We start from the raw sequence: 21,993 nt of genomic DNA, 5'->3' as shown, positions 1-21,993 counted from the left end.
CTACGGGTGAAAGGCAGGGTACACCCTGGACAAGTCGCCAGGTCATCACAGGGCTGACACAGACAACCATTCACACTCACATCTACGGTCAATTTAGAGTCACCAGTTAACCTAACCTGCCTGTCTTTGGACTGTGGGGGAAACCGGAGCACCCGGAGGAAACCCACGCGGACACGGGGAGAACATGCAAACTCTGCACAGAAAGGCCCTCGCCGGCCACAGGGATCGAACCCGGACCCTCTTGCTGTGAGGCGACAGCACTAACCACTACACCACCGTGCCACCCCCAACATGATCAATGAAATCTTCAAATGAAACATATTCCAAATAAGTTAACGCCTATGTTACAGGTCATTTTTAAATCAGGTGAATCTGGATTTAACTAGGTGAATTAGGTTGACATTCTTAAAAGGGATTTTTTTAGGGGGTTCAGAAAAAAAAAAAAAGAGGCCACTCTCTATTCACCTTTCTTCACTCACCCCCTTTATATCTTCTATCCTCTTATACGAGAATAACTCTATCTAGAATTACACTAATATACCAGTCTTTCAGACTAACTTAATTTGCTTCCCCCCACCACTTTTTACTGTTCTTACTGGGAATTGAACTCAGGACCTTCTTTCAAAAGTGGGCTTGAAGTCCACCACTTTACCATTACACCACCAAGAATCCAGCTACAACAAAGAGATTAAACATTCCACTAGAATACCCAACCCTAGCCCTAAATCACCAAGGTAAATCGAGAATCACCTCGATGAATCCACGTTCACCTGATTTCAAAAATCACCTGTAACACCAACAAATGATTGTGTTAAAGACTGTGTGATTCTATACATTTGGAAATAAATACAGTATGTTGCTTCGTTACTTTGCAGGCATGGTATGATGTGTCGATGCTTAACGAATCTGAGATCATTGAGATGGGTTGTGTCTCTCAGTGTTTTAATGCTAAACAACTCCAAAACCTTTCCATCACCTCACTGGATACTCTGGACCTTCTGTCCGTCTGCCAGTGGAACCAAACGCAGGTAACATACACCATACTCTTATTAACTCACTGCTGGGAGAAGACATATTACCACAGCAGTAACAGTTACGTAGCATGCACACAAAATTTGAACTGTGAGTGTTAAAGTTGGATGTCGACATTGTGGTTCTTGCAGAAGGAAGCGGTTTTGCGGGGTTTTGTAACAAGAACTGGAATGAGAATGGCGAACCTGAGTGCATTTGAAATGGCAGGCCTGGGTCAGTTTATCTGCGGGCTGCAGCCTAACGAAACCGAGCAGCTTGATCCTACAGAATTCAAGTGAGATTTGAGCATCAGTAAAACACACTTGATATTGATAAACACAACAGTGATCATTATTCAGTGCTCTGTATGCTGATATGGGAGTCTGTTTTGCTGTGGCTCAGAGATGCCGTGGGTGACGTCGGCCATGCTTCTTGTTCTGTGAACGTCCTGGAGCATTTGAAGAAAAAAGCTGTTGCTGCATTTGGTGACCCAAAAGACTGGAGCGAAGCTGATGTTAGCGTCATGGGCAACATAATTGGTCTGTTCCAAACAGTAAATAACAAGCAATAATTGCACAATGTTCCTTAATGATGTTTCCTGGGACAAGAAAATTCCTTAAGGACCTTGCTATTGTCACGTTAAGTGTATGTAGGTTGGTTGGAACAAATAAATGCAGGTACACTAACAATTCAGTTCAGCATAGGAAAGTTTTATAGTTTTGATCACTGTAAATATGTCCTATTAAGTGCATTTTTGCATTATGTTTTAATGACGATGCGTAATTTTCTGTATGTAGCCGGCCTGAATGCCACTGAGCTGAGACGTCTAAACTGCTCAGTTATGTCATTCATCCGTCAGTCTGCCATTCCTCTCATCCCTCCTGAACGTTTGGCGGTGAGTCGCCCTGCCTTCTTCCTGTCCAGTGTGTAGTACTGCCCTGCTTTTCACAGCACCTCATTACTATAGTATACAGTAATATTCTTACAAAAACGTATCAGCTATTATTACCATCATTCAACTGTGATATACGTTGCACTTAAAATAGCTGGTGCTAACTGATTTCCTTAGAGTAAGTTACCACAAAAACGTTTGTCAGAAGACATTAGCCAGTTCTGCATGTCCTGCTTGTCCAGCCATGCTTATCGTTTCACCTTTTAATATTTATGGCCTCAGAAAAAAAAAAATTGTCTTGGGGTGATTGTAATATGTTTTGATTACATATGTGCTGTCCCTCAGCTTTGGGTAGGTAATATACAAAAGAAATGCATTGTTTATTATTATTATTATTTATTTTGTTATGAGCAGGAACTGTCATTGATGCAGCTGAAGGCTTTGGGTCCGGACAATGCAGCAGCGATAACACCGTCTCAGCATGACGCACTGGGATTACAGCAGAGAGCAGCTATAAATGAAACAATGGGACTGGTGGCACAAATCTCTGAAACCACACCACCACTGCAACTGAAAGGAGGTATGTGAAAAGTAGACGGCCTTTTGATTTCATAAAATCATTGAAACTTAGTTCCCTCTGAAATTCAGTCAGTCATTGTGATATATGTTTATTTCTCTAATATCTCACAAAATATCTGGCCATTCTGTGGCTGGGAAGTTATTTAATTTGAGGGGATTCCCGAGCAAATAATGTCCATGAAATCGCTCGCTTCGCGCAGATAAGCAGACACAGGAAGTCCGTGTGCGCATGTACAGGTTTACCTTTGACCGTGCACTGACAGTTATGTCATTCTGTCGCTAAATAAACAGCTGATCACACCGAGGTGCTCGCTGACCGCCAATATTTATTACTTTGGTCCTGCGTTTCCTTTCCTTCGCAGCAATGTCTTTTCTTCTCACTTTCTGTTACTGTAGTCAGTCTTTCACGTTTCATTCACACAGTCACGTCCTCCATTTTTCTCTCCTGTTTCAAATTTGTATCCCATGATGCTTTGCGCAAACGGGGAAAGCCCACCACATGATGCATGATGTAGTATCTTGAACTGGGTCATGGTGAAGCAGGAAAAAATAGCGGAGGATTTAGGGACACGTGGCCCTAAAGTCCTTAATTGTTCTATTGGGAAAAAAAAATAAAATTGGAAGTCTGTGATTCGAATTAAAAAATAATTGGGTGTTGGGGAAAATTATTTTTATGGCCTACACTTGAAAAATCTGAAAGGCAGTCCAGCTTGAACTACAAAAGCAATTAAGGAACCTGTAAATAAACACACACACAGCAACAGTCAAAAGTTTGGACACACCTAATTCAATGGTTTTTCTTTACTTTTATAAATTAAGACACTTCATATCTTAAAGTAATGATGGTTGAGGTTTCTCTTTACTTAGTTGAGCGGTTCTTGATATAATATGGATTACTACAGTTGTGGAATAGGGCTATTTACTGTATTTTTATTATTTACTGTTTGATAAACGCATTAAGGCGGCAAAAAATATTGCACTAATTAACTTTTGATGAGGCACCTGTTAATTGAAAAGCATTCCAGGTGACGACCTCAAGAAGCTGGTTAAGATAATGCCAGTAGTGTGTAAAGTGTCATCAAGGTAAATGCTGGTTACTTTGAAGAATCTAAAATATCAAACATATTGTTTAACAAAAAAATTATTTTTTGTTTACCACATAATTCCGTATATGTTCATGTTATTTCATAGTTTTGATGTCTTTAGTATTGTTCTACAAGATAGAAAATAGTCAAAATACAGAAAAACCTATGGATGAGTAGGGGTGTACAAACTTTTGACTGCTACTGTAGACCGTAAAGATTGATTGATTCACCATAAAGAGTAAAGGAAATACTATATACCACTGACTGTATAGTATGACTTTACTGTCAATGAACAGGCAACAAAAACTAAGTAATTTTGTATTCAATAATGAATTGCAAGACACTCCAGGTAGAAATGATAATTTAGTAAGATGAAATATTTTTGTCAGATTAATTCTACCTACAGAGCCCTCCATGATTATTGGCCCCCTTTGTAAAGATAAGTAAAAAGGGTTTGGAAAAAAAATCCACCATTTGGTGAAGTCGCTTCATCTCGTACTGGAAAAATGAGAAAAATCCAACCTTTAATTGAAATAAATTTGGCACCTCTGCATTTAATACTTTGTCCAACCCTCGCTTTGCCAGTAAAACAGCATGGAGTTTTATCCTGTAACATTTTATAAAAGTTTGGAGATACAGAGCAGGGCATCTGAGCCCATTCCTCTTTACACAATCTCTCCACATCATCCAGGGTTCTCAGTATTTTTATTCCTAAAGTTTAACAGAAGACATGTTATAGAGTCTATAACATGTCTTCTGTTAAACTTTAGGAATAAAAATATCAAAACAGAAAATCGTTTCAAATTTCACCGTTTCTGTACATTGCATTATCAGAAACCTTAAGCTCCGCCCACTCTGTGCCATCCCATCATGTCAGATCTCTGAAAAGCTTCTTTCCTGATATGTACAGTAGTGCTTGAAAGTTTGTGAACCCTTTAGAATTTTCTATATTTCTGCATAAATATGGCCTAAAACAACATCAGATTTTCACACAAGTCCTAAAAGTAGATAAAGGGAACCCAGTTAAACAAATGAGACAAAAATATTATACTTGGTCATTTATTTATTCAGGAAAATGATCCAATATTACATATCTATGAGTGGCAAAAGTATGTGAACCTCTAGGGTTAGCAGTTAATTTGAAGGTGAAATTAGAGTCAGGTGTTTTCAGTCAATGGGATGACAATCAGGTGTGAGTGGGCACCCTGTTTTATTTAAAGAACAGGGATCTATCAAAGTCTGGTCTTCACAAAACAACACGTTTGTGGAAGTGTATCATCATGGCACGAACAAAGGAGATTTCTGAGGACCTCAGAAAAAGCGTTGTTGATGCTCATCAGAACTGGAAAAGGTTACAAAACCATCTCTAAAGAGTTTGGACTCCACTAATCCACAGTCAGACTGACTGTGTACAAATGGAGGAAATTCAAGACCATTGTTACCCTCCCCAGGAGTGGTCGACCAACAAAGATCACTCCAAGAGCAAGGCGTGTAATAGTCGACAAGGTCACAAAGGACCCCAGGGTAACTTCTAAGCAACTGAAGGCCTCTCTCACATTGGCTAATGTTAAATGTTCATGAGTCCACCATCAGGAGAACACTGAACAACAATTGTGTGCTTGGCAGGGTTGCAAGGAGAGAGCTAGTGCTCTCCAAAAAGAACATTGCTGCTCGTCTGCAATTTGCTAAAGATCACGTGGACAAGCCAGAAGACTATTGGAAAAAATTTTTGTGGACGACTTTTATGAGACCATAATACTCCATAACCACTTTTTGGTTTAAATGAGAAGAGTTATGTTTGGAGAAAGGAAAAACACTGCATTCCAGCATAAGAACCTTATCCCATCTGTGAAACATGATGGTGGTAGTATCATGGTTTGGGCCTGTTTTGCTGCATCTGGGCCAGGACGGTTTGCCATCATTGATGGAACAATGAATTCTGAATTATACCAGTGAATTCTAAAGTAAAATGTCAGGACATCTGTCCATGAACTGAATCTCAAGAGAAGGTGGGTCATGCAGCAAGACAACGACCCTAAGCACAGAAGTTGTTCTACCAAAGAATGGTTAAAAAATAAAGTTAATGTTTTGGAATGGCCAAGTCAAAGTCCTGAGCTTAATCCAATCGAAATGTTGTGGAAGGACCTGAAGCTAGCAGTTCATGTGAGGAAACCCACCAACATCCCAGAGTTGAAGCTGTTCTGTACGGAGGAATGGGCGAAAATTCCTCCAAGCCGGTGTGCAGGACTGATCAACAGTTACCGGAAACATTTAGTTGCAGTTATTGCTGCACAAGGGGGTCACACCAGATACTGAAAGCAAAGGTTCACATACTTTTGCCACTCACAGATATGTAATATTGGATCATTTTCCTCAATAAATAAATGACCAAGTATAATATTTTTGTCTCATTTGTTTAACTGGGTTCTCTTTACTTTTACAGTGGAGGAAATAATTATTTGATCCCTTGCTGATTTTGTAAGTTTGCCCACTGGCAAAGATATGAACAGTCTATAATTTTAAGGGTAGGTTTATTTTAACAGTGAGAGATAGAATATCAAAAAGAAAATCCAGAAAATCACATTTTATAAAATATATAAATTGATTTGCATTTCGTTGAGTGAAATAAGTATTTGATCCCCTACCAACCATTAAGACTTCTGGCTCCCACAGACCAGTTAGACACTCCTAATCAACTCGTTACCTGCATTAAAGACAGCTGTCTTAAATTGACACCTGTATAAAAGACACCTGTCCACAGAATCAATTAATCAATCAATCAATCAATCAATCAATCAGACTCCAACCTCTCCAACATGGGCAAGACCAAAGAGCTGTCTAAGGATGTCAGGGACAAGATTGTAGAGCTGCACAAGGCTGGACTGGGCTACAAAACCATAAGCAAGAAGCTGGGTGAGAAGGAGACAACTGTTGGTGCAATAGTTCGAAAATGGAAGAAATACAAAATGACCATCAATCAACCTCAGTCTGGGGCCCCACGCAAGATCTCACCTCGTGGGGCATCAATGATCACGAGAAAGGTGAGAGATCAGCCTAGAACTACACGGGAGGAGCTTGTTAATGATCTTAAGGCAGCTGGGACCACAGTCACCAAGAAAACCATTGGTAACACATTACGCCGTAATGGATTAAAATCCTGCAGTGCCCGCAAGGTCCCCCTGCTCAAGAAGGCACATGTGCAGGCCCATCTGAAGTTTGCCAATGAACACCTGAATGATTCTGAGAGTGATTGGGAGAAGGTGCTGTGGTCAGATGAGACCAAAATCGAGCTCTTTGGCATTAACTCAACTCGCCGTGTTTGGAGGAAGAAAAATGCTGACTATGACCCGAAGAACACCATCCCCACTGTCAAGCATGGAGGTGGAAACATTATGCTTTGGGGGTGTTTCTCTGCTAAGGGCACAGGACTACCTCACCGCATCAACGGAAGAATGGACGCAGCCATGTACCGTAAACTCCTGAGTGACAACCTCCTTCCCTCTGCCAGGACACTGAAAATGGGTCGTGGATGGGTCTTCCAGCACGACAATGACCCAAAACATACAGCCAAGGCAACAAAGGAGTGGCTCAAGAAGAAGCACATTAAGGTCATGGAGTGGCCTAGCCAGTCTCCGGACCTTAATCCCATAGAAAACCTATGGAGGGAGATGAAGCTCCGAGTTGCAAAGCGACAGCCTCAAAACCTTAATGATCTAGAGATGATCTGCAAAGAGGAGTGGACTAAAATTCCTCCTGACGTGCGCAAACCTGGTCGTCAACTACAAGAAACGTCTGACCGCTGTGCTTGCCAACAAGGGTTTTGCCACCAAATACTAAGTCTTGTTTGCTAGAGGGTTCAAATACTTATTTCACTCAAAGAAATGCAAATCAGTTTCTCTCTTTTATATGAAGTTATTTTCTGGATTTTCTTTTTGATGTTTTGTCTCTCACAGTTAAAATAAACCTACCATTAAAATTATAAAATGTTCATTTCTTTGTCAGTGGACAAACTTACAAAATCAGCAAGGGATCAAATAATTATTTCCTCCACTGTAGGACTTGTGTGAAAAGCTGATGTTTTATGCCGTATTTATGCAGAAATACAGAAAATTCTAAAGGGTTCACAAACTTTCAAGCACCACTGCATGTCAGTATACAGTATGTCATGATATACACGTCAGTTTCCTTTATAAGCCTTATAAGCTCGGCTATTAGAGGAGAAATACATTATAAATATTAAACACCATTTCTCTCAAAATTGCAGGCATAGGGGGCAGTTTTTCTACATCTATAAAAATCTCAGGCCACGAACACTTAATTCATGATTTTTTTTCCATTCATGGAATTTGACAGGACTTTTCCAAAATGTTGATAACTATAGGATTCATGTTAGTTTTTATATTCATAATGGCATCTTTTTTTTTTTAGAAAAGATAACAGTGCATGGTATTTCCTTTTCCTTTAGAATATTACAACAAACATTTGTCAAAGCTGTGAAAAAAAATTCATTTTCATTCTAACATTCAAAAGTATTCAAATGTGCGCATATTTATTTCAGTGAAGCCTAATCTGCAGAAAATAAATGTAACCTTTTGATTCAAACAGGCCTGGGTGACAAAACGATAGCGATATATACACTGTAATATACAGTGAACAGCCATAACATTAAAATCACTGACTGGTGAAGTGAATAACATTGATTAGCTCATTACAATGGCACCTGTCAAGGGGTGGGATATATTCGGCAGCAAGAGATCAGTCAGTTCTTGAAGTTGATGTGTTGGAAGCAGGAAAAATGGACAAGCATAAGGACCTGAGCGACTTTGACAAGGGCCAAATTGTGACGTCTGGGTCTGAGCATCTCCAAAATGGCACATCTTGTGGGCTGTTCCTACCAAAAGTGGACCAAGGAAGGACAACCGGTGAACCGGTGACAGGGTCATGGGTGTCGAAGGCTCATTGGTTCCCATGGGGCACGAAGGCTCACCCATATGGTCCAATCCCACAGAAGAGCTACTGTAGCACAAACTACTGAAAAACTTACATGCTGGCTAAAACCGAAAGGAGCCAGCATTAACTTTTGGTAGGTACTAACCACTGTATACTAGGAACACCCCACAAGATGTGCCATTTTGGAGATGCTCAGACCCAGTCATCTAGGCATCACAATTTGGCCCTTGTCAAAGTTACTCAGATCCTTACACTTGCCTATTTTTTCTGCTTCTAACACATCAACTTCAAGAACTAACTGTTCTCTTACTGCCTAATATATGCCACCTTGACAGGTGCCATTGTAATGAGAGAATCAAATGTTATTCACTTCACCTGTCAGTCATCATATCTTATCACGCCACCACTGTATCCACACTAGGGCAGTTTTGTTAGCTTCCAGAAGGTCTTGGTTGAAGCAGCTTGGGCCCAATGGGCATCCTCGGAATAGGTGATCCATGATTTGGACAGGTTCACCATAGAGGCACACAGTGCTTGCGGTGAGTCCTCACTTCAGAAGGTTGTCCCCTGTTTTGCCAACCTTGGCTCTCGGCTGATTTAATGTGACCCAGTCTTTCATGCAGAGGGAAGTCCCATTGGGAAGATCCTCACTGGGTTTGGGGACAGCCTCGTTATGGTGGGACTGGTTGTTCGCCATCCATTCCCTGAGTCTGTACTCTGATGACCTCATGTTCTCTCAACCAGTTACTGTTGCAAAGCTCTTCCGCAAATCAGAGCCTTCTTGTTACTCCGTGATAATTATAAAATGGGTTTCACCTGTCACTGGTCATAACGTTATGGCTGATCAGTGTACATTTCAATAGCAAAAAGAAACGTTCGATGGAACGTTTGATAGTTTCACTTAAAAGCATTAAATGAAAAATGCCAGGAAAGCACATAAAATGCACAAAGTTCAGCTGCATGAATAAACCCCAAGTGTGCTCTCTTTCCCTGGCTCATAAACAGCCCATCATATCCCTTGATAATGGAGTGTGCTCCGAGTGTACTGTTCAGTTGCACCATCAACATGTGACACAATAACAGAAACCATGCAGTGAGAGAAAATGAGTGCAGACGATAAGGAAATTGCTGGTAAAAGTAATGTTTAAATAAATTGCTGAAATTCAGACTTATTTTTTGGTAATCATTAAAAATAGTTCATTGATTTTTTTAATTTTGAATATTGACTGAAAATTTTCAGCCATTTCTCCCTGCCCAAGATTCAAAGTTTAAACTAAAACAAATTTATATTTTTGGAGACTGCTGTCAACTGTCAAAGATTAATTATATCTATTGTTTTAAAAAATTACCCTATTACTTATAGCGTCTTGCCTTGATGCGGAAAAAGCTCAGACGCACGCACACAATCACGTCAAGAACTCCAGATAGTTTGACTATGCAAACTGGCCCCAAGTTTATCATGCATGGGCCTTGCCTCGCTACAGAACCTCAATTTGTTTGCTACAATGTGGTATGACGTGGTTTATATTTGCAAACATTTTCATTTCCTTCTTGCTAATACGAGATCTCTCTCTCTCTCCCTCATCCAGGGGCACCAAAACAAAGCATATTGGGAATTGCAGTCCTTCTGCAACCCCTTGTGTTGCTGCTGTTGGGATTTATTCGCTAAGAAGCACATCACTGAGAAGCTAGCTGGGAATATTTATACCACTATCTCCCAGATAGATGGGACAACTAATGCATTAACCTGCCATTGTTAGCTTCGCTGACATGGAAAGAAAATATATTACTGTTGAAAGTTAAGTAGTCTGATCTAGTTAAATCAAGCCGTCATTAAGTCACTATAAGATCAATGAATCCACCTGAGGGAAGCAAACAAACAATGGCACCTTTCTACTGCATTTAGCTCTTCTATAACCTTTTAACCATTTGCTCAGTCTGGAGGAGTGCACCATAGTGATTATGTGGCAGTTTGAGAAAGATTGGATCCAGATTTCAGCAAAAATATAATACGTTTGGATTGATTGTTATTCTATTCTAAACTGAATGCTTCAAATCTAGATTTATGGGTACACTACCGTTCAAAAGTTTGGGGTCACTTTGAAATGTCCTTATTTTTGAAAGAAAAGCACTGTTCTTTTCAATGAAGATCACTTTAAACTAATCAGAAATCCACTCTATACATTGCTAATGTGGTAAATGACTATTCTAGCTGCAAATGTGTGGTTTTTGGTGCAATATCTCCATAGGTGTATAGAGGCCCATTTCCAGCAACTCTCACTCCAGTGTTCTAATGGTACAATGTGTTTGCTCATTGCCTCAGAAGGCTAATGGATGATTAGAAAACCCTTGTACAATCATGTTAGCACAGCTGAAAACAGTTGAGCTCTTTAGAGAAGCTATAAAACTGACCTTCCTTTGAGCAGATCGAGTTTCTGGAGCATCACATTTGTGGGGTCGATTAAATGCTCAAAATGACCAGAAAAATGTCTCGACTATATTTTCGATTCATTTTACAACTTATGGTGGGAAATAAAAGTGTGACTTTTCATGGAAAACACAAAATTGTCTGGGTGACCCCAAACTTTTGAACGGTAGTGTATACCAGGTATATATTTCATCTTTATTTACTCTCTTCAATTAGTAGTTTCTGAGCAAAGACTGCTGCTTAAAGAGAGAGACTGTTCCACATATACAAAGAAATCCCTACTGAACAAATACCACTCATAAAGAGAACTTTGTGAAATTTCAGGGACTATAATCATTTCTCAGGAACATTCAGTGGAATCTGCTTTAGGGTACTTGTTCCTGCTGCTGCTATATTATATACATATATTTATATTTAATAGCTCTCTTTAGAGGAAACTACACCAGATGCACACTATAAGAGTATATTTTTGGTAACTTTTTTTTTTTTTTAAGTTCTGGGTCCAAAATCATTGATTGAACGAGACTTGTACGTAACTGTTTTTCAATTTAACAAATGAAAATGTTCTCATCTTTTATTAACCTGGATATTTAACATCCATAATAGAGGGCTGAGCTTCAATAAAGTAGAAATACAACACAAAAGTAATGTGACTAATATATATATATATTTTTTTATTTACAACTGCCAACAAATTGAGGAATGAAGGTTATACAATTACTCCATTAAGTCCTCAAAACAAGGTGGTTGGGGAGTATTAAATGTAATTACATGTAAAGATATATATGTAGAGAGATGGATATATTTCTTGACTGACAAAAAAAAAATGTTTAAAACAAGACCGAGATCAAAATGGGCTGCTAGATAAATAATAATGACCAAAATGAAATAAGCTGAAAATAAACAGATTTTCCTCTGTTCAGGATCCTTACGAGCTGATCCATGTAGCAGATGGAAATGTTAACACTGGGCCTCATTTATTAATCTTTTAGTCAAGTTTGTAAATGTTTGCATGCTCCAAATCAACCAAAAAAAAAAAAATTCCACTGCATTTACAAAAGGTTCACAAATGCTGATTTTCTTTGTACTTGTGTATGCTGATCACCTGTAAAGTGCAAAGTGTATTTCTTACACGGCTCATTTCTTTTTAGTGATTCACTTTCATCCTTCTGGGGGGAGGGGAAAAATACCCACACATTTCTTCACTGGTGTGACCTTAATCTTCCGTCCGCTGAGGCATTTGCACAGGCAGATCAGCCCATCCTCGGTTTACAGCTGTGGAAACGGTGGCCATTAAAAAAAAGGGAACCTTAATTTTTTTTTCCATAGCTGCACACAACAGCATTTATTATCCTACAACTGAATGATGCGTTTTAAATTTCATTAATATTCATTAATTACTGCCACTGGGTTTCATGCAATTTTCTCGACTGTATATACTTCATCCCAGGCCGAGTAAGCTGCCACGAGGACGTGTTTTTGATCGTCTCCACAACACATCTGTAAGTCACTCTAAGGTGGGGTTTACATTAGACCGTATCAGCGGATCATCAGATTAACGTTTTTAAAATGATTAGTGTGCACACAGCAACACCAATACACGATTTGCGTGCACACAGCAACACCAATACACGGATACGCTCGGCTCCGCAGGCCTCCTGCGCTCCAAATCACTCCGCCCTGAACAGCGAGTGCCCTCTGGAGGGTGCGCACTCCGGCCCTGCGCAGCTCACAGAGCGCGTGAGTGGAGTGCACGAGCAGTGATTTGGGACTGAGCCGCTGTGTGTGTGATCTCAGTGCATGTCGGGCATGCGCGTCACTTACCACTTGCAAGTGGAAGGATGGCAAGCCTAAAGACAATCATAACTACACAATGGGCAGTATTTGCATCAGTATTTGCATCAGTATTTTCATACTTTTATACTCTTTAATGAAAGGTGATACAAGGCAGAAGTCCGCACTGTTTTTCAGCAGTCACGTCACATGACCAACGCCAGCGAATCAGGAAGGTGGATGTCACAGTGACGTTGTCCAATGACGACGCCAGCTAGAGCTCAGCACAGCGTATCCGCGTATTCTCAATGTTTACACAGCACCGGACCAGACACGATCTGGATTGAATACGTGGACCCTGGCGGATTCCCGTTTCCAGGTGTTTTAATGTAAACGGACAGTGCATCCGCGAAGAAAACGAGACAGATACGGTCTAATGTAAATTTGGCCTAAATAAGGACATCTGCTAAATGCTGTAAACGTAACAATATGCAATAAGCATTTTAAACGGGACGGTATTCCAAATATAAACTTCCACTAGTCTTTTTGCCACCTAGCTTTTCCATCCAAACTATATGATTTGAAGTCCGTCAAGTTGAAATTTCATTTCTTAGTCGTCTTAGGTTCATGTGTAAAGTTACACAGTCAGGAGCACGAGTAGGACACGACCATTTTTTTCTGAGATTACAGGATTTTCATGAAGATCAAGGTTCTTTTGTAAACGCTCGTACAAACATGACGAATAAATCTGTTCGCATTCAGCTTGATAACTAAGGCCCATTGTATGAAATGTCTATAGCACTTCAAGCAGCCCAAAAAAAGTCCTTTTCCAAACAATCACGTACAACAGCTTAGCTGGCGTTAACACAATGAAAAGATCATCATAGTGGAAATATTTGGTGTAAAAAAACCACACACACCATTTTAAAGCTGCTTCTTGATTCAGACAGCACTGGATCCCAGAGTACTTCTTCTATATGGCTTCAACATATAAAATTCATAAATGCACATTAGTAAAGTCATTTACAGCATTTAGCTTTTTTTGACATCTTAAAATATCATCGTAAAGTCTACGGTGATGATTATAGATCCTTTTAATATTAAACCTTCTAGATTGACTTAATGACAGCTAAAAATAAAAATCAGGAATAAAAGGTGTAACTCATTAGGATTACATAAATTGTGACAAACTCAAGTTATACAGGGTTTTTCCATTGTAATAAACATTAAAATACACAATGCTTATTTATAGGGAACAAAGCAGTTGTAAAGATCAATAGCTAAGGCTCAGGTGAGTGCACAGGTCGAGGGGCTAACCTAAAAGAACTAAAAGTCAAGTTTAGTTTAGTCTAAAACCTGCACAGAAAATAAACCTGACTCTGGTCCTGGAAATTTGAGGTAAGCCTCTGATTTGCTATAATCGCCTGAATCCCCTTTAAAAGTAAGAAAGAATTACTCCAAACAAATTAAGTGCTAAGTTTATTCAAAGAAAAAAAAAAATCAAAAAAGTACTGTTGGAAACCCATAGTATAGTGCCTTGCAAAGGTGTTCAGCCTTGTTGAACTTTTCTACATTTTGTAGTGTTACAACCCGGAACTGAATTGGACCCTATTAGGAATATGCTTGTCATGAATTTATACAAAATAGCCCATAATGCATAATTATAGTCTCTCTCCTTCCCCCCCCCCCCCCCCCCCCCCAAAAAAAAGTGACTTATTTAATTATCCACCCCACGTGATGCATCACATCACACCTGCATACAATCAAAGTGCTGCATGATCTAATCTTGGAGAAGACTGAAACAAGAAACGCCTGTCCCAATATTTTTGATCACTTGATGGATTTTGGGGAGGGGCTCAAACAAAAGGTGTCAGGTTCCAAGTTGCTTAACAAATCGAAATATCAGGAAATGAAAGCTGAATTTTGCTCAACCACCACCACCACATTCACAATTTGTTCTCAAAACCTAAATATCTTTAGCATATGGCAAAAACAAAAGAACTAGCCTTAAGGTTCCAATACTTTTGGAGGGGCAGGGTGCCATGGGACCCAAACGTCGGAGACCACTTTGAAATCCCAAATTTTCAAAAAGTGGAAATAAACAAAAGGTTTGAGAATTTTGAAAACGTATGAAACAAAAATATTTAATATCTTAAATACTTAATATTCAAGATCCCTATTTAAATGGAAGTGAATGTGATCCTGACCATGTTAACTGCCTAAATTTCACGTCTAATCTCTTCAACTGCAGCACGAGTTCAGATGACACTCGGATGGATTTGATCTAAAATGGATCATAAGATTTTGCACAAACTTCTGGAGTCCATGCCGGCTCGAGTGCACGCATTCACTAAAGCAAAAAACGGAATGTACTGAATACTAAGAAACTCTGAAACTCATTTAAATATTTAAAACAGTATAATTTTTCACTCAAATTGTCATCAATAATATATTTTGGAATGAAAGTTCCTGAATTAAATTAGAAAAGAATGCCAAATAGAAACATTTTCTCAGACTTGAATCCCACTGTTTGCGCGCCTATATGAGAATAAAAGACGGCATTTCGCCAAATGTCAGTGATTGCGTAAGGACAGTATTAGTCAGAGAATCAGACAAGAGGGCAAGGGTACCTCTCATGATGCTGCTACCACCACCATGCTTCACTGCCAGGATGGGGTTGTCAGGTTGCTCAGCAGCGTTGAGTTTCCACCAAATGTAGTACTTTGTACGAAAGATTTTCTCTCTCATCAATATACAGAACCTTTTTCCACATGAATTCTAACATATATTCCCAATTAAGTCCAATTAATTTCTTGATTGTAACACTACAAAACAGTGGAAACGTTCAAAGAAGGTTAATGCATATGCAGTCCATATTGTTATTGTGAATATGGATGCAGAGTGGTTAAGGCACATTAGATGAGTGTACTGCTTAAAACACAGCTCAGCAGGACTTCACATTTTGAACTGGAGCTTCATTCAGCATCATCAGCTTTATTCACTACTTCCTCATTCTCAGGCAGGCTTCTCGGCTTTGTAGGCGTTGATGAAAGCCATGCCATGAGTGCGGAAGTGCGTGTTAAGGTCAGCAGCTTTGCTAAAATGACGTCCACACACTTTGCAGCTCAGCTTGCCGTCCCCGTCCTCTGCTGCAATCGGTGACCCCGGAGACTCCGCACCCTCCGCAGCGTCATGACTCGTGTTCTCGCGCTGCTCATCTCCGTCTCCATCTCGTACTCGATGACTGATGAAGCGATGGCGGGCAAGAGAGGAGCCCGATGCAAAGCACGCCCCACACTGCTGACATTGCACACCCTTGCCCCCTTCACCACGGTGACTCTGGATATGACGTAGAAACTCCTCCTTGTCTTCAGAAACTAAGCCGCATGGCATGCAACGGAAAGCATCAGGGTCCTGCTCCTGGACAGATCCTCTGCTGTTTTGAACCAAGCTGAAATGATCCGTGTTATTGTTTTCTTCTGTAATCGCAGTGGTGAGGGCGCCATCTTGTTCAGACGAGCTATCAGCAGCATCAGTGAAGCGTGATCTCACCTGGAACCAGTGCAGAAATCCAGTGCAACGCAGAAATGTGTTTTATTCCATGTACGTGTCTTAACTTGCACATGTAAAAAAGTGACTAATAAAACTTCTATGATGTTACTAAACGGATGCAGAATAAATTACTATAAACTGGCAATTCACTCAGTGTAGGGCTGTCACTATCGATTATTCTGATAATTAAATCGAAGGCCAGATCCTTCAATTAATAATCAAGTAGTTGATATCATATGGTGCCTTACAACTTTCTTGTACAGACAGTTTTTAACATTTAGGGTCCCCCCCCAGATAAAATGCTCCACTCAAGTGCTATATAAAAATGTACTTCATTTGATCCTAGAATTCCAACTTCTTGAGGAAAAATAAATTGAACAATTTTTTTTTTGGTACAATTTTTATATACATTTTTGAAAAAATAATGCACGACTTTCCTGAAGAAAAATACTACAGTATCTGGAGCACTACTATCTTACTCTAACACTACGTTCAGACTGCAACCTGAAACGACCCGTATCCGATTTGTTGTGAAATCCGATTTTTTTGTTAGGCTGTTCACATTACCAATTATATGAGACTTGTATGCGATCTCCAATATGAACGGAAAACGACCCAAAAGTGTCCCGCATGCGCAAATTGACACGTAATAAGCACATCTACGTAATACGTAAACAAAAAAAAAAAAAGCGCACTCTTCAAGTTTGCAAGTAAAGCATGGAGATGAGGCGAGACCTGGCGATGTGGTTTTTGTGGCGGCGGCGGAACTCACACAATAATCTGATTAATGTGGGCAGCAGACTAATGAGACCGAAGGTGTCAAATTACTGGAAATTTCCAGAACAATCTTATAATCTTGTAATACAGGATGGTTGAAGTTATAAATCAGTTATAGAAACTGTTTTATTTAAATCAGGCTAACAGATCAACATCCAGGTCCCTACCAAATCCACCATTAGCTCGATCAATTCTATAAAAGTCTATTTAAATTCTGAAAACTGTAAAAAAAGTTGTTGTTTTCCACCAAAGAGGCGGGATTAGCCAACGCAGAATAGTGACGTTTGTCTCTTGTTGATGACGTATAGGTCGCATGAATGCGACCTGTCCGATCAGACTGCAGTCGCATGTGAAAATAATGGATATGCATCGGAATTAGGATCACATATCCAAGCGGCCTGGGTCGCATGTGAAAAAAAAAAATCGGATCTGTGTCATTCAGATTGTCAATAACAAATTGGATACAGGTCGCATATGGGCAAAAAAAAAAAAAAAATCGGATATGGGTCGTTTCAGGGTGCAGTCTGAACGTAGTCTAAGGTAGACAAGGAAGCAGGCTTGTAGTACTCGAGTCCAGGACTCGGACTTGAGTCTGACTCGTGCCCTCATTTTACAGACTTGAGCACTGATGACTCGGACTTGTGCATTAACTGCATTTGGACTCGTAAACTGGAGACGAGGACTCTTTTTTTTTTTTTTTTTCTTTGTAACATGCCATAATAATTTGTCATAAGATATTTATATCTACATTAAATTTTTCTACTAATTTTGTGCAAGAGTGTCACACCTGCGCACCTTGGTGCGTGCATGAGATAGACTCTCGGATGTGCTCTGGGCAGTGCGCGTGCCAAGCAGACTCTCATGCGCGTGTGCCGTAAACGACTCGCACCTGCACAGGATTAAGGCGCAATCAGCGTGCCTATGTAAAAACTGTGAGGGAAAAAAAAAAAAACACTTTGCGAAGTATTGAGCTGCGTTGCTGACACATTACCGAGCCTTATTTCCTTGTTTGGGTTCCTGATCCCTGATTTCCTGTTTCTTGTCTTTGATTCTGCCAAGTCTACGATAGCCTGTTTGTGCGTCACTCAACCTATTGCCCATTTCACCGTTTTTTGATTTTGCCTGGGCGGCACGGTGGTGTAGTGGTTAGCGCTGTCGCCTCACAGCAAGAAGGTCCTGGGTTTGAGCCCCGGGGCCAGCGAGGGCCTTTCTGTGTGGAGTTTGCATGTTCTCCCCGTGTCCGCGTGGGTTTCCTCCGGGTGCTCCGGTTTCCCCCACAGTCCAAAGACATGCAGGTTAGGTTAACTGGTGACTCTAAATTGACCGTAGGTGTGAATGTGAGTGTGAATGGTTGTCTGTGTCTATGTGTCAGCCCTGTGATGACCTGGCGACTTGTCCAGGGTGTACCCCGCCTTTCGCCCGTAGTCAGCTGGGATAGGCTCCAGCTTGCCTGCGACCCTGTAGAAGGATAAAGCGGCTAGAGATAATGAGATGAGATGATTTTGCCTGCCGTTCTGGATTGTTTACCCTCTTCACTCGTATTAATAAACACACCTTCTGCACTTACATCCGTCTCCCAGCCATCTCTGACCGAATACTTTGCACTGCCTGATAAAGAGAAGCACATTCACCTGTTCATACGTCATGTTCAGGAACAAACTCATGTTAATGGCGCTAAAACAGCCACCGTCAAACAGTGCGGGTGGAGTCTTGTTCTTGGACTCGACTCAAAATTTTCTTTAATGACTTGGACTTTAGGTTTAGTGGCTCGACTACAACACTGCAAGGAAGAGAAATTAAAAATATCAAATTCCTAATTTCAGTTTAAGATAACTACTACTGGCTGTCTGTCTTATCCGACAGTGACGATCTATTAATTACTCTTTTCCATCCTGTTCTATCAAGTGACAAACGTTGCCAGGTGAGATGTTTCTTGCGGCTAAGTTCCTTTTTAAGGTGTCCTTGAAACGTAACCTAGGCCTTCCAATTGCGCGACTACCCTCACACAGCTGAGAGAAAAGAATTTGCTTGGGGAACCTCCCATCATTGAGCCTGTTTATGTGGCCGGCCCAACGAAGATTTCTCATAATAAGGATATCATAGAGGCTGGGCAATTTGGTTCGTTGCAAAATCTTCTGATTGGAAGTTGAATTTTCATCAAACCAATCTTTATGTTTTCTTTTCATGGTCCCGAGTTTGTGTTTAGATGTTTCGTATACAACTGATTTAAAAGAGGACCAGCGTTCTTCTATTGAACCTGCAGGTGAGACATTCCGGAGTTTATCATTCAGTGCTTCTTCCAAGTCTGCCTGGATCTTTCCATTGATGTTCAGCTTCTTGTTTAAAACAAAGTGTGGTGAAGCAGCTTTTAGCTACTATGCAGTACAGCTATGGAACCAACTGCCAGAGGACATCAAAAATGCTCCTGCTGTTGGCAGCTTCAAATCTAGATTAAAGACCAAGCTGTTTTCAGATGCTTTCTGCTAAATTATTAATATTGTCATCTCTACATGTTTTAAACTCTTTACTTTTACAGTCTCTGCATGTTTTAAATTTTACTTAACTTTTATTCTATTTCATTCTGCTGGTTTTTTTTAATTGAACTTTTATTTCATTTTATTATTTTATTTCTACTATTGTTTAATTCTTATTATTTTTCTTCCCCATTTATTTTATGTAATTTTATTTTCTATTGCTTACTGTTTTGCTTTTACTTCTGTAAAGCACATTGAACTGCCACTGTGTATGAAATGTGCTATATAAATAAACTTGCCTTGCCTTGTTAGGCTGCCTCGATTTCCTTATTTTCTTTCGAACAAGTAATTTGGTGCAAGATTTTATCATTATGTGATCGGTGTTACAATTGGCTCCTCTCATTGCCCTGGCGTCAAGGAAGTCTTTAATATCACGTTGACGGGTTATGATGTAACAGTAGTTAAGATAACTATTACATCTTTATTAAATAATTTGACTGTCACAGCCAAGTTACAATCATGCATTAATGAAAACAGAATGTAGGATTTAATGTTTTGATATTATGAGACTAAATGGTTTTATAATAATAACTCGTACTTGTTACTGTCAGAGGTGGTCAGAGTATCAAAAATACTCAACTAAAAGTGCCATTACCAAGAAAAAAAAAATGCTCAAGTAAAAATAAGGTTTCTTCCAAATATTTACTCGAGCAAAAGTAAGGACTGAATGTAAATAAATACATCGGATTTAAAACTTAAAGATGAAGATATTAAAGTGCCATTCCACCATTGGATGTATTCTTTGGCATAAAATACAATATATTTTATGACAACATGACTAGACAGAGAAATTTTTTAGCTTCAAAATGATATATCAAACAATTTTTTGACAACAACAAGTAAATTAATTTTGCGACCAAAGTCACCTACCCTTTTAATTTCCGCGCGGTAGTGAAACGTGATGTCATCGGCAGGTTCCCCTTCTTGTGTACCACGTGTCGGTCTATTTTTAGACCAGGAAACCCCCAAAGTGAGTGTCTCATTTCTCCTCGTATATGGGGGCCAAAAAAAATTGCGAAAAATTTTGAGTTAATCTTTCAGTTAGCTAGATTTATTGGTATTATTTTTATCGCGTTCTATCCGCCATTGCTGATAATATGTGCCACGTCACACGTCACACAAGAAGGGGAACCTGCCGATGACATCACGCGCGGAAATTAAAAGGGTAGGTGACTTTGGTCGCAAAATTAATATACTTGTCGTTGTCAAAAAATTATGTTTGATATATCATTTTGAAGCTAAAAGATTTCTCTATCTAGTGATACCATTTATATATGTTGTCAAAATATATTGTATTTTATGCCAAAGAATACATCCAATGGTGGAATGGCACTTTAAGAGCCATTCAAACTCTAGTCATTTAATTGTAGTTTTATGCTGGTTAATTGAACATAATTATATACTTACAGAGTGTTTAAAGGTGCTGACTGCAAATTCATTTGAAATTTTCAAAAAAAAAAATTTTAATTCATTTTCCTCACACAAGAATATCATGCAGATGAGATGTGATGATGTGTGCGTGCTGAGGGTCGCTTTTCTCCGTTATGGGACCAAATATCCTACCTCTTGAGGTAAACAGTATGGCCCTACGGAAATAGCCGAATGTGAGGAGCTTTAACTAATTAGCATGACCAAGATGGCGACACACGGAAAACATTGTGTAACTGCATCGACCTCGGAGAGTTTTGAGTCACAGGGATGTAAATTTGTGGTTGACATTCGCAAACAAATCCGTGAAACAAAAGACAAATACATCTTCAGTTACTGCTTGTGTGTTCTGTTTCTTGCTCTGCAAGATCAAAACATTAGGTGTATAACTCCATACTCGCGACTGTGGAGTCGAGCCCATGCACTCCAAGACTAAGATGGCTAAGCGCTAGGCTAGATTGATTTAGTTATCTGATCATTTTTCTGGACATAGCAGCTAACCTTGCTCTATCTTGCAGTTGTATTCACTGGTCAGGCTTTCCTTTTCTGCTGGCTTTTAGCTGGCAGGAGAGCGGAGTCCACCATGTTTGCCCATGCCGACTCATTTTGGTTAAAAGTAGGTCAAACACGCCCCACGGTGGCTTACTTCGGCAATCTCCGGAATCGTAAAATGCAGGAAGCGTTTTCTCATCTCATTATCTCTAGCCGCTTTATCCTGTCCTACAGGGTCGCAGGCAAGCTGGAGCCTATCCCAGCTGACTACGGGCGAAAGGCGGGGTACACCCTGGACAAGTCGCCAGGTCATCACAGGGCTGACACATAGACACAGACAACCATTCACACTCACATTCACACCTACGGTCAATTTAGAGTCACCAGTTAACCTAACCTGCATGTCTTTGGACTGTGGGGGAAACCGGAGCACCCGGAGGAAACCCACGCGGACACGGGGAGAACATGCAAACTCCACACAGAAAGGCCCTC

At 40.0% G+C, this 21,993-nt stretch overlaps 2 protein-coding genes across 4 annotated transcripts in view; one reads left to right on the top strand and one right to left on the bottom strand.

The window, feature by feature from the left end:
- Window positions 1-11,138, top strand: part of otoa (otoancorin) — a 75,206-nt gene extending 64,068 nt beyond the window's left edge. Inside the window, 6 exon segments of the mRNA XM_060921587.1 lie at window positions 876-1,028; window positions 1,164-1,306; window positions 1,414-1,550; window positions 1,809-1,906; window positions 2,318-2,483; window positions 10,107-11,138. Of these exon segments, the coding sequence (XP_060777570.1) occupies window positions 876-1,028; window positions 1,164-1,306; window positions 1,414-1,550; window positions 1,809-1,906; window positions 2,318-2,483; window positions 10,107-10,186 (777 nt within the window). The 3' untranslated portion in view covers window positions 10,187-11,138.
- Window positions 11,139-11,673: 535 nt separating this feature from the next.
- The window catches only part of znf687a (zinc finger protein 687a), a 42,803-nt gene continuing 32,483 nt past the window's right edge, over window positions 11,674-21,993 (bottom strand). Inside the window, exons 11-12 of one of the 3 annotated variants that reach the window (XM_060921586.1) lie at window positions 13,639-13,699; window positions 11,674-12,220 (exon numbers count right to left, since the gene is read on the bottom strand). In XM_060921586.1, the coding sequence (XP_060777569.1) occupies window positions 13,661-13,699 (39 nt within the window). In that variant the 3' untranslated portion in view covers window positions 11,674-12,220; window positions 13,639-13,660. Of the gene's footprint in view, window positions 13,700-14,431; window positions 16,271-21,993 lie in introns of those variants that run through there. The other 2 variants (XM_060921585.1, XM_060921583.1) reach the window with 2 other exon arrangements.

Source organism: Neoarius graeffei, chromosome 5 (genome assembly GCF_027579695.1).
Source record: "Neoarius graeffei isolate fNeoGra1 chromosome 5, fNeoGra1.pri, whole genome shotgun sequence".
Classification (NCBI taxonomy): domain Eukaryota; kingdom Metazoa; phylum Chordata; class Actinopteri; order Siluriformes; family Ariidae; genus Neoarius; species Neoarius graeffei.
Note: the sequence above shows the minus strand (reverse complement) of the source record. Positions and strands in the feature narration are given on the sequence as shown.